The sequence below is a fragment of the Elephas maximus genome, chromosome 3, assembly GCF_024166365.1.
Source record: "Elephas maximus indicus isolate mEleMax1 chromosome 3, mEleMax1 primary haplotype, whole genome shotgun sequence".
Taxonomy (NCBI): domain Eukaryota; kingdom Metazoa; phylum Chordata; class Mammalia; order Proboscidea; family Elephantidae; genus Elephas; species Elephas maximus.
Genome location: NC_064821.1, coordinates 93,652,254 through 93,665,760, shown reverse-complemented (window position 1 = coordinate 93,665,760; position 13,507 = coordinate 93,652,254). Strand labels below are relative to the sequence as shown.

The 13,507-nt window shown below is 35.0% G+C and overlaps 1 protein-coding gene across 2 annotated transcripts in view; it reads left to right on the top strand.

Moving 5' to 3' along the window:
* The window catches only part of FAF1 (Fas associated factor 1), a 602,340-nt gene that overhangs the window by 322,168 nt on the left and 266,665 nt on the right, over window positions 1-13,507 (top strand). For both annotated transcript variants that reach the window (XM_049875181.1, XM_049875180.1), the window contains exon 8: window positions 4,752-4,838. In XM_049875181.1, coding sequence (XP_049731138.1) covers window positions 4,752-4,838 — 87 coding nt within the window. The remainder of the gene's footprint in view (window positions 1-4,751; window positions 4,839-13,507) is intronic.

The following is a 13,507-nucleotide window of genomic DNA, read 5'->3' as shown; positions in this document are numbered from 1 at the left end:
CGTGTTTAAAACCCAGTCTGAATCAGAAGCGATTGGTTTCTTAACTCTAAGCCTTTCAGAGAACCAATGATTGCTAGGAAACTGGAGCTAAACGTAGACTATATGCCTTATTTTGATTTAAACATGCACACAAACACTCCTTTGTTCAATGCAGTGTTATTTAGCAAGCTCTTAACCAGAGCATCATTTGATAGCATGAAGTACTTGGAGTTCAAAGTTTGGTATATTTAAATTTTGGATAAACAATGGTTCTACGACCAGAGGCCTTTTTGTTCTAAGATTGATAAGAGAATGAGATGGCAGATGTCTGTAGTTTTAGTGCTTTTTGTAAGAGCTGTAATTTGCCATGGTATATTCAAAAAATCTGGAAACTAGTGTGCTAACTAACAGAGGGATAACTGCTCTAGACCCACGGCAATGAAATATTTTTCATTTTTTGCTGTTTTAAAATTTTGATATGTGAAGAATCATAGACCAGATTTCAAAAATTTTTAAATATTGAAATAAACTAATAGAACTTATAAATTATAATACTTAGTGGCATTCTGACAAAACCTTAGCCTCACCGATATCATTTCTCTGATGGAATAGTTATTTGGGAAACCAGTGCGACAGGCTTTTTAAAAAAAATATGAGGTCTTGTGAGGAAAAAATTATTAGTTTTTAAAAAAATAAATATAATGAAAATAAAAACTAAGACTTTTCTTCAAGAAAAATTTTTACCTAAAATGCTTATTATATCATTATTTCTCACTTGAAATTATTGATACTTCCCCTTTTTGATGTCATTGTAGTTATTAGCTCTTCACTATTTTTATTCTAGTTTCTAACCTTTATGGTTTTAGACTTTACCTCTTTACTTTGTTGTTTTATATACAATTATCCCTTCCTTTCCTTTACCTAGGATTAACTCCAGTATTTTCATAAATCATAGGATTTCAGAACTTTGAAATTCGGAAGTGATCTTGTTCTACAATTCTCTTCTAAGATTGAATAAACTAAGACTCAGGCTCCACCAACTTGCCCACAGTGGTAGAGCTGGGTAGAATTAGAACTATAAATGTGGTTCTCCACCTCTCACTATGCCACAACACCTCAAACTTTGTGACTTTATTTTTTTCCTTTATCAGAATCTACTTCCGCTTGGTTAATACCTGAATGATGTTTAAAATTCCTTCAAATTTTCAATAATTTGATTGCAAGGAGTGGTTTTATATAGCTGGCAATGTTGTTTGTTTTATACTTTTCAATTTGAATCGCTAAAAACAATCCATTTGAGGCTAATCTGAGCTTCAAAATTTAACCTATAGCAAAGTAACTTTTTCTAATAATGATTTATCTAAAAAATTCCCATAAAATTTAATTTAAAATAATACCTGAAAAAGTGAGTCAAAAGAAACATTTGTGGGACGTGAGTATCTTGTGTATATACTTTTATATGGAGCAGCTCATAATGAAATACTATTCCCCAATGCTGTGTTTAGCATTGAAATTTTCATAGACATTGAGGAAATATGAAGTTTGTAGTGGAAATCATTGCTTAGCTTTTTACATTACATATAGTATGTAAATAGGTGTTTATTAATAATGAAAAGCAAATAATAAGGAAAAGTACCATCTTAATTTTATACTATTTCAAATTAATCTGATTTGTAATTTTTTCTTATCACAAAGCAATGGGGAAGATTTTTTAATTATCTTTTAGAAAATCTAGAAAACAAATGCTGGAGAATCTTGTCAATCTAGAACTCTTAATTCAAATACAGTATAGTTTGTTACATATTTTAATGTTCAGCAGCTAATCAAAGCATTTATTAAATTCCTTCAAAACTAATTGAAACATTTGCATAGTTTAGCAGCCTGAAATCTCATAGATTTAGAGCTTAATGCAAAACAAGGATTGAAAAGATTATGAAGGTTCAGCATGATCTTGAGCCAATGCTGATCAAAGAAAATGTGTAAGACAAAAAGGCCCTTAGGAAATGTTACCCTGTGAAGTACCACTTGTCCTTAACTGGAATTTAACACCAGTCTCTAAAGATGAAACTCCATCAGAAGCAGCACAATAATGGCAGCTGGGCATGCCAACCATAGTAACCCAGCCTGTGTGTTCTCTGCCTCTGAGATCAAGTGCTCTCAAATCGATCAAAAATAAATCAGTCTCAATCTCTCTCTCTTTCTCTTCTCGTCTTCTTTCTTTACTCCTTCCTCCTTCTTCCCTCTCTGAGAAAAGAAACTGTCCTTCATCTGATTCATAAAGACTATAAATTCATCTACATCATTTTATAAATAGCTGTATTTTTTCATTCAGGTGTCCAAGTGTACTAAATTTTTACTTTGCATGCATTTTGAATTTTTTCTCCTTCCCTATAGGATTGAGACTTAAAATTTTAATTAAACATACCCACGAGTAAAGGTAATGGAGTTGTTATGTCTCCATTAGAAAATACCACCATTCATTTTGAACTTTTGCTATCTTATCACTTGTGTTTCTTTCATATAATGGTAAAAGCTGCCTGATAAGCATGGAATTAATTTTGAAAAACCAATTGGTTTTTGCTTGAATTGTTGTTTAGCAATTGTGGTTTAATGCAAGATTCTTTTGGTTTAATCTCAGAATACTAACTGAATTTAGTCTTTGCATTGGAACAATCAAACATTAGCCTAATATGCTTTACATGGTACCCTCTCAGCCAAGTTCTGTCTGCATCAACCAGTTTATTCTATGACAAGTTGCTTAACAGATGTCATTCTAGGGAGAACAATGAAGCCAAATACTTGTGCAATGGCTAACATTACTCTAACTTTGATCACTTTTGTTCAGCACATCAGTCTGGCGTTGTGCTTTATACCAACATAACACCATAGCCAGAACATGCTTTTCAGGCTTAGAATAGCAGAGGAATGTTATTCAATTCAGTGTAGTTACAGATGAGTTAATGAAAGAAGAAAAATACTGTTTATTTCATAATACCATGTTGTTGTATTTTGGAATTAAGGTGGAATTTAAAGAATTCCACTCCAAAGTTATTTGTTTATATACTCAAGAGTATTTGTGTATACTCTCTAGTGCTGGGGTAGCCTTGTCACTTTTCCAACGATGTAAATATTTGTCCTGCTTTTTCAAAAAAATAGCTGATGAAGCTTGGTGTATCTAGATAACATAATTAAAAAATAACCCTAAGAAAGGAGTTTTTTTTGCCTTAAAGCCTAAAGCCTCCTCATATTTGCCTCTTCTGTTCTTTGCCTCTCCTTTTATTAATCTAAAGTTTGGGGTTTGTAGAACACCCTTCTCCTTAGCAGCACTAATGTTTAAGCATGACGAAGTACTCTCAACTAGTGGACGTGGTAAGAGGTAAACCCAGTTGTGTTTGGTTAACTTGTTGGGTTGATGATGACTAATGAGGATTATCCAAAGTTGATGTGACTGACTATGTGGTAGACTGGTCATTGCTAAGAACCTCTGAAGAAAAGCTGTTTGTTTTAATTGGATGAGGATCAAGCCATGCCCCAAGCTCCTCAGTTCTCCTTTACCAAATCTTTTTCCACAGGTGTACATTAGAGATAAGATTAGATTGAGTTCCATGTTTTCTTTTTTTCCCTTCTCTAGTGAACATATATCTCTCTTTCACTGGGAGGGTAACAGATGTGTTTATGTATAATAAAGAGTAATGTGATACAAGATGCTGTAATTGGACATGATACTTTAGTCTGCATTTTTAAAACATAAATGGATGCTGTTTGTTTTTCATAATGAAATCCTATTATAGGATATACTATGTGCAACATTTCAATGCCAGCTTCATTGGTTACAGTAGGGTAATAATGCCAGAACTAACTTGAAGAGGTAAGATGGATGATCTCCCTATTAGTGTGATTTAATTTATTATATTTGTAAATAAAGAATGAAACAGAATTTATACAACCTATTTAGAAAAGAAGCTGAAGCAAGGCAAGTTACTTCTTAAGTACTGGATTATATAGAGTTCAACTTCTACAACCTTACTCTAAAAAAATCACTTCCTTTTCTCCTTTTAAAGTAAAGGTACAATGATGCATGCTGGGAAAAATAATTTTTCATCTTTAAAAGCATTTAAAATTAAAAGTATCATTACTGTATTTTTCCCCCCCTCAGGAGCAGCCTAAACAGTGTTAATAGATGTTAACGAATGCCTCTGATTTTAGTAAATATTCCATTGTGACAGTTTTTAATTTAGGCTCATTTCAAAGAAACGGCCTGTGCTGTTTCATTAGTAAGTTTTTCTATATTTGAAACTTAAGTCAAAATATAAAGAAAACTTAGGTTTTTCCTCTTCACACACCTGCAGCCACCACCCGTTTCTGTCCCACACAGGAACTAGAACTATATGTTTATCTTTGAATCATTGCACATTTTAAGCCATTTAAAAATTAAATAAATTATAAAAATTTACCATCGTAGTCTGTCCTAGGTGAAGTGTTGTGCCTGAAGATTCTTGACTGAAAAGAAACTTGAGGCTACCCACGGGTTTTAAAAAATGGGGGGTGGGAAAGAATGAGGAATGTTTCTTGAACTATTATCTCATCCTTCTTGAGCATCTGCTTTTAAATTTGGTTTACTTTTTTTTTTTTTTTCTGACTTGCGTTTTCCTAGATTCAAATTCTTATTTTGACTCTAGAAGAAAACAGGAAAAACCAGTGTGTGTCGCGTAAATTGTCACATAAATCGTGTGGAACTCTTATTTTAATTGTGCTGTCTCTTTCTTATACAGGTAAAGAGGAATGTGTATGACCTTACAAGTATCCCTGTTCGCCATCAATTATGGGAGGGCTGGCCAACTTCTGCCACAGATGACTCAGTAAGTGACAGTTAAGTTCTCAGTTTTATATCCTCCTCTCTTGCTACTTAGGCTGTGATAATAAGCAGAATCAAATGCTTTGAATGTACCATTGGAAGAATTTTATAAATCAAATGATGTAAAAATAAGACGAATAATTTGATTGACTTGCAAAACAGATATCCTAATGCCAAACATATCAGCATTCTGTCAGTAATGTTACTGTATCAGTGGCAGGAACTTGATGCTGCTTGATTTGACCTCCCTAAATTCTTCCTTATTGAGAAGAATATTTTTCAGGCATTACTAATGAAATTTTCAAAACAAAAAAATTTTGTCTCTGTATTTTAAATACGTTAGAGTGAACCTAATTATTTTATTTTAAACTTACTTTTCCCATAGTAGAATGACGCTTTAAAAAAGATAAGTTTTACAGATAATATTAATAATACTTTATTCTTAAATATACCTACAATTTTAACTACCATAAAAAACGGGGAAAAAAAGAGTTAGGCTGTCATTTTTACCTTTTATTATATTGATTTATAATGATTTTCCCACTGTAAATTTTGAAGTCTTTTCTATCTCTGCCCTGTTTCTAATCATTTCTCTTTTCCAAGAGAGTAAATTTTATCATCTAAAGTGACCTACTAAAATTAAGTTTTGGCCACTTTTATCCATAATCCTGGTTGTTTTGACCAGATAGACCCCCCCCTTTTTTTTTTAAATAGAAAATGAGAATGTTTCAAGAATCCTGAGGCTAAATCTAATTTTTTAAATAAATAGGAACAAAAATTGGGGCTTTGCAAGTATCTTGTAACAACAAATACTCAGATAATGATTATGGCTAAGAATTGAATTAGCCTTTTGTATTTTCTAGTATATATTCTGTTTCTGTCTAGATAATAACTACTTCTCCCCTCCTAGCACCACCACCGTACATTTTAATATAAAGGAATTCTTTGTGGAAGAAAGAAAAAAAAATTAAATAATTCAATCATGTAGTAGCCTGCTTACTCCACAATCTAAAGACTATGCCTTTGGAAAAATACTTTTTGGATTATGAAACTTTAAAAATAATCAGAAAATGGCAAAATGTTTTAAATGAACTCTTCCAGAAAAAGCTCATTTGTGTGTAGGCATTTACATTTATTTCTAAACAACTGATTTTAGCATCTATATTATTATAGTTGTTGTTAGGTGCTATTGGATCTATTTGGACTCGTAGAGACCCCATGTGACAGAGTAGAACTGCCCCATAGGTTTTTCTAGACTGTAATCTTCATGGGAGCAGATCACCAGATCTTTTTCCTGTAGAGACGCTGGGTAAGTTCAAACTGCCAACCTTTTGGTTAGCAACTGAGCACTTAACCATTGTGCCATTATATTTTTAGAATTATTGACCAATTGTCTATGACTAAGGAATAGGGAAGGAGCCTTGGTGGTGCAGTGGTTAAGTGCTCAGCTGCTAACTGAAAGGTCGGCAGTTTGAACCCATTAGCCGCCCTACGGGAAAAAGATACAGCAGTTGGCTTCTAAAGGTTTACAGCCTTGGAAACTCTGGTGCAGTTCTACTCTGTCCTATAGTATCACTATGAGTCGGAATTGACTTTACAGCAGTGGGTTTCGTTTTGGCTTTAAGGAGTAGGGATGTGGTTGGATGTTTTTGTTTTTTTTCCTGTTAGAGTGAGGAATTTGATAGAAAATGTGCTACATTTATTTTTATAAAAATAAGGGTAGCATTTATAAATGATACTCTACCTTAGGAGACATGAAGAAACTAGAAGTTCCCAGCATTGTCTAAGAATCTGCTACAAGAAATAATAATATTAAATAGAAGAAAATAATTAAGATCTGACCATGTCACTTAAATTCTCTGAGCCCCAATTACCTCATTAATTTACAGCATTATTATGAGGATTCACACTAATACAGATACAGTACTTGGAACTTGAAGTACTTACTGATGAAGATCAAAGACTACAGGCTTCAGTGTATATTACACGTCCACATAAAACAGATATCCTCACAACTGGACCAGTAAGCAACTTCATGATAAACGGAGAAAAGATTGACGTTGTAAAGGATTTCGTTTTACTTGGATCCATAATGAACACCCATGGAAGCAGCAGTGAAGAAATCAAACGACACATTGCATTGAGCAAATCTGCTGCAAAAGATTTCCTTAAAGTGTTAAAAAGCAAAGACATCGCTTTGAGGACTAAGGTATGCCTTACTTAAGCCATGATATGTTCATCTGCCTTATACACATGTGAAAGCTGGACTATGAATAAGGAAGACCAAAGAAGAATTGATGCTTTTGAATTATGGTGTTGGTGAAGAATATTGAATATCCTATGGACAACCAGAAGAACAAACAAGTCTGCCTTAGAAGAAGTACAGCCAGAATGCTCCTTAGAAGCAAGGATGTCACGACTCATCTTACATCCTTGGACATGTTATCGGTAGGAACCAGTCCCTGGAGAAGGGCATCGTGCTTGGTAAACTAGAGGGTCAGGGAAAAAGAGGAAGACTCTCAACAAGATGGATTGACACGGTGACTACAGCAATGAGCTCAAACGTAACCCTTGTGAGGATGGCGTGGGACTGGGCAGTGTTTCCTCCTGTTGTACATAGGATTGCTATATATCAGAACCCACCCGACAGCACCTAACAACAACAAGGTTATAATTAACATTAAGATAACTCTAAAAAGGAGCACAGGCAAGAATTGGCTGGTTTAATTAAATGGAATCTAGGATTTGCTTCAAAATAACCTGTGGGATAGTGGGAATATAGATAAATCCAGATGGGCTATCAGTTGATCATTGGTGGATCTGGGTGATGGGTGTATTGAGTTTATTATATTGTTCTCTCAACTTTTATATATGTTTTAAATTTCCATAATAAAAAAATTAAAGCAAAAATCATTGTCTGGTTTAAGAATAAGGACATAGGTAATAGAGTCCAAAATGTTGGGCCTCACAGGGCTGGAAAAGCCAGTTGTTCTCAGACCCCATATTTCTAAGAAACCAGACTGAAACAGGCTTGTCAAGTACAAACTCCAAGAGTGATAAGGCAAATTTAGTGAGATTTTTTTTTCAGTATAGCATAGAGCCTTTCACGATGCCAAATCATTGAAATCAGTTGATGTAGTCTTTTATGAAGTTCATGTTTTAATGATTTTTATGGCATTTAATTAATTTTTTCCAAAGAGTTGTAATGCAATCTCCTTACTATAGTAAAATAGGGAACGCAGGGAGAACTCACAATACGAAGACTGTACTGCTACGTGGTGCCATATCTAAGAAACAGCAAACACGAGGGAATCCCCATTAAGAGGCTTGATTCTTTTTGCCTCATTATTCATATTTGCACCTTGTCCCAGAACCTGTGAAGTGGTGCCTGTCCACACCTTCCCAGAGCAAATGTTGCCACATTTGCAGGATGTTGCCTTGAGCTGCCTGATTTGATACAACAAAGATGTTTAGGGCTAGGCTGCTGTAAACTGGTGCCACACCATGCACTAGTTCAGCGTTTGAGCTCTGGCAAAAATGGCTTATAACTGTAGTCTTCTAAGGAGATCCTAGTCAATAAATGTCATAAAACCTTTCTTTCATTTAGGATTATATAAAACTCATAAAGTTGGTGCTTGTATTCTACATTGTTGCAGGCGGTAGTGTTTTTATACTTACTGAAATCACTCAAGTGGAGGCATCTGCTACAGAACAAGATAGTCTTCACAGCTTAGGGTATGAATTGAGTACAGCTGAGAAATGTCAGCTGTGTAAACAGCCTGAAATGTGTTACCAACAAAAATATAATTAATTTCTTTCCAAGACAGTGTGCCATGACTTAGCTCGTAGAATGGTTTAACTTCCAGAGAAAGCACCTGAACATTTTCTTCCTAGTGCCAGAGTAGAGGATTCCTTACAAAGGTCATTAAAAGTGGGGTTAGTTTACACTTTTCCTTCTCCATCGCAGGAATTTATGCTTTGAATATACAGTAGCTTTAGATACCAGTGGCTTCCATGAATTTATGGAAATATCTTTGATCAGGAAGTTAATGGATTTGGGGTGATGGAAATGAAATGTTCTAAAATTAGATTGTGGTAATGGTTGCATAATTATAAATTTTCTAAACATCTTTAAATTGTACACTTAAATGAGTGAATTTTATGGTATGTAAATTATATTGCAATAAAGATTTTTTTTAAGTTAATGAGGAACGAGATTGAAATATTTTTCATTATGTTTTGATAACTGCATGAGAAATATTTTATAATAACAAGGTGATCTTTTCTTCAGTGCCGTTCTCGTTAACCTTTGCCTTAGCAAACAGGACACAGAAATAGACTTCTTATAATTAGATTCCTGTATAATCTTGAGTCTCTTATGAACCTGATAGACTTCAGTCTTCTGACATTTTCAAGCTACTCAGCGAAGTTAACAATCATTTAAAAGATCGTTGCCCTGTCTCCCTTCAGAATTAAAATATTTTCTTTGCTTGTAGTTGTACTCTAATGGGTTATGGGATACTGTATGAATTGCCAATAACTCTTTCAGTTCCTTTTTCACTCTTTCACCAGAGAAATAGGTATCTAAAGGTTCACCAGTAGGGGAATGTTTTCATGCTGTGACAGTTCAGCTGTGAGAACAAGGAGCTGCAAGTAGGAGAAATCTCATTTTACACTTTAACAAGAGTGCTTTTGGTTTCCAGAGAGTAGAAATAATTTTAACACTGCGAATTATATTTAGACACCTTTTTATAATGCAGGATATTGAATATATGTAATTTTTTAAATTCTAGGTTTTATGCAAGTAATAAAAATCCTTCAGTTTTAGTACATTTTTGTTGTGTACCTTTTTTTTTTTTTTTTTTTGCTTTTTTGTGATTATTAAGGGTCTTCCATGATTCTATCATTGGCTAAGGAATGTTAACTCACAGTTTGATAAATTAGTCATTTTAGAATCAGAGGGCTTTTTGCATGTGTTAGAAGTCAGAAAGTTACTACTTATTAAATATTTTCATATTGAAAATGTGAGATCAGTTATAAACAATTATACAATGACCTTTCTATAAAATAAAATACAACAAAATAAAAATCCCTGCCTCCTTTTTCTATTAAAGTTTATTAATGAGGGAGTGTCACCTGCTTTGATCCTTCTCATGGGGTATGATTTTCTTCTGTAACTTCTCCCTGATTCCTTGGGTTTAGCAGGGTCAAGTTATAGACTTCCTTTTGAGAATGGACCCTCCATTTTACAGGAGCTGCTGTCTGAATACAGACTGTCACACTACTTACCACATACAACTGGTTACCAACTAAACTCATATACCTCCATTGTTCTTCCCCTTGGCTATAGGCATCTCATCCACTGATGCAAGGGTAATATTTCTAAAGTGCAACATGGTTACGTTCAGCTTTGCTTACTTATCTTCAATGACAACCCAAAACATGGTTATTTATGTCCGTATTTTTATGCTGGCATTCAAGGCACTTCATTTTTTGTGTGTGTGTCTCAAACTTCCCTTCTAGGTTTATTTTCCCATACTGGTACAGAGTATATGTGTAATAAATATCTGTTTAATGAATAATTGACTTTTACACCATTTGTTCCTCAGCTTTCACAAAATAGCCATCTTGCTGTTTGTTAATACTCTGAGTGTTCTCCCCATGCGGTGCCTTCAAGACCTTTCTTTAAGGTTTCTCTCTTCCCATCCATCTTCTCCAGCCTCTTACAAATTAGTTTGTATTTCTATTCTTCTATTTAAATTCTTTACATTTTCCTTATTTTATTCCTTCCTTCTTTTACTCTTCCCTTCATTTCTCCTCCCTTGCTCTATAACTTACTGTCTGAGTAACCACAGACAACCTAATTAACCTCTCTGGGTCTCAATCTCTTTAACTATAGAACGAGGCTACTTATTCATAGAGTTGTTGTGAAGATTAAAAGAGTCAGTAGTTACAAGAATAGTTACTACTAGGTTTATTGTAAAGATTGAAATAGTCAATACTAGAAGAATGTCTAACATAGGTTAACTTCTGGCTATTAGTTTTTCATCCATTTCTTTATTCATTCACTTGACATTTGTGGAAAACTCTTATAGGCCAATAACTGTGTTGGCCCTTAAAGTTGCAAAGATAAGGTACTGCTTCTAAGGGACTGCAGCGTATAGTGGGAAACAGATATATAAACAAACAATGACAATTGAAGCTTATATAAATGCAAAGGGATCATAAAAGAGGGAGCAACCAATTTTGCTGACAGGTGGGGATGGTAAAAAAATGACTTCCCAAAGAAAGAAATACCTTTTTGTTTTTATACTTGTGCTCCTCCATTTTATAAATTCTGAACATTAGGAGTAGAAACTCTTCCTCATCTTTGTATACTATGCAGAATCAAATATAGCGTTTTTTACACATTCACTCAATTTGGATGGTTCAGAACTCCACTAAGTTGACAACTATGAAAATAGCATTTCAAGGATGAATTTGTATGATTACGGCAACTTGACAAACTTTTTGAGAAACAGGATATTTTCTTTCTAATAAAAATTAAATTATCAAAACCTAAATATTTCTTTAATGGAAAGTAGAATAACATTTAGGAGATGGGGGAGCTACTTAAAAGATGGGGGAGCTACACTGAACTGACTTCTACACATGTGTGTATGTGTGAGAGAAAGAGAGATAATAAGCAAACCAACCTTAATGTATGAGTTTCAGTTTCCTCATCTGCAAAATGTGGGCAATATTAACGCCCTCAAAGTCTTTTGTGAAGATTGAATAGATTAGTATATTAGGTTGAATGATATGAAATTGCCATTTTTTAAGGACAGAAATGGTTGAATATCACATTTCATGTGGTTTTACCTAAAAAAAAAAAAATATGTAAAGCATATACTATAATGCAGGGGTTGGCAATTACAGCTGTTAGCCCAGATCCTATTCACTATCTGTTTTTGTAAATAATGTTTTATTGGAACACATTCATGCCCATTTGTTTATATACTGCATATGACTGCTTTCACACTGTAACAGCAGGATTGTGTAGTTGCAACACAGGATATATGGCCCACAAAGCCTAAAATATTTACCATCTGGTCCTTTACAGAAAAAGTTTACCAACCTCTGGTGTAATGCCTGGCATTTAGTAGGCATTCAACAAACATTAACTCCTTTTCCCTCGAGTAAACAAACAAACATGCAGACAAAAAACCCATTGCCTTTCAGTTGATTCTGACTCAGCGACCCTATAAGACAGAGTAGACCTGTGCCATAGGGTTTCCAAGGCTGTAATCTTTATGGGAGCAGACCCATGGAGCAGCTGATGCATTTCAGTCTTCGACCTTTTGGTTAGCAGCCTTGTATTTAACCAGTGGGCCACCAGGGCTCCTCTTTCCCTTGAGTAAGCACCTTTATATCACATACACATGCAGAATCAGAAGGATTTTTTAAATAGCTTCAGGGTCATCTTATGCTATTTAAATTATTTTGTTCGGCTGTCTTAGGCAGTCAGATTCAGGCAATCTTTGGACGTTTTCACTGTCATTTTCTTTATTTGGCAAGGTCATAGATAATGTTGCTTCTGGTGGTGGTGAGCCTCAGTAGCTTCAGAGAGTTCATTGACCTTGTCAACATATAGTCTTTTACAAATAACATAGTCAAAGACCAAACAGATGGAAAGAACAGCTTTAAAAGCTGTAGGCGAAAGTTTGAGTTTAAAAGAAAAGTTGTGAAATAACTGGAACCCTGAACAGAGAGAGTTAGAAGTTTGAGAGGGCGGTTTAAGAACCCATGGGACATATTTACTTATTAAATATGAGGGAGAACACCTGGAAGCCAGACAACCCCCAGTAGGAAACTCAGAAGCACTAAGATCTAAGGCTGTGTATCTTGGTTTTAGTTTATTAAAATTCCAAAGCTGTGGACTCCTGTTTCTGCCCATGAAGGGATAAATGCTTTGGAACTTTCCCTCCCCCTGTAGACAACTAGAAGACTGGATAAAATATATGAAGCAATTGTTTTCAGATATTAGGTAACCGGTAGCACAGGACTGTGATCCTTAAAAGGAGGGTAAAATGAAGTGAGCCCTACAATGGTTTTACATTCTGCCTGGGGGCAGTCTGTGGGTACCAGAGCAGGGACAGGGAAACCAAAACAGCATCTGGCAGTTTCACTGAGTTGAGGAGATAGAGACTATAGTTCTGGAGGACCAAGGCAGCTACAGTTTGATAGGCCGAATACTAGCAGAGATAAAGCTCCAGGAACTGCTTGGAGTTCCCTGAATCTTCAGCTGAATCCCAGTCTGTACATGCACGGGGTGAAGTTTTAGGAGGCTGGGCAAAGGACATCATCTTGCAAAAGAACAATTTAACTGGGAGCTGTAAGCCAGAGAATTCCCAGATTTCACAAAGATCTGAGGGTAGTTCACATTGCCACCAACCATAGTAGAGACACCTCAGTGAATACATGGGGCATTCAGGAGCGATTCTAGGAGAGTCACAACTTACTGGAGTGGATAAACTAGTTCTAGAATGAAGGCTACTGTAGGACTCCCCATAAAAAAGCTTAAAAACAAACCTCAAAAGGAGCAAGCTCTAAGAACACAGTCTAGCATCCAATCAAAAAGTACTACACATGTTGGAAACACAGCAAATGCAGAAAAATTTGACCTATAACCAG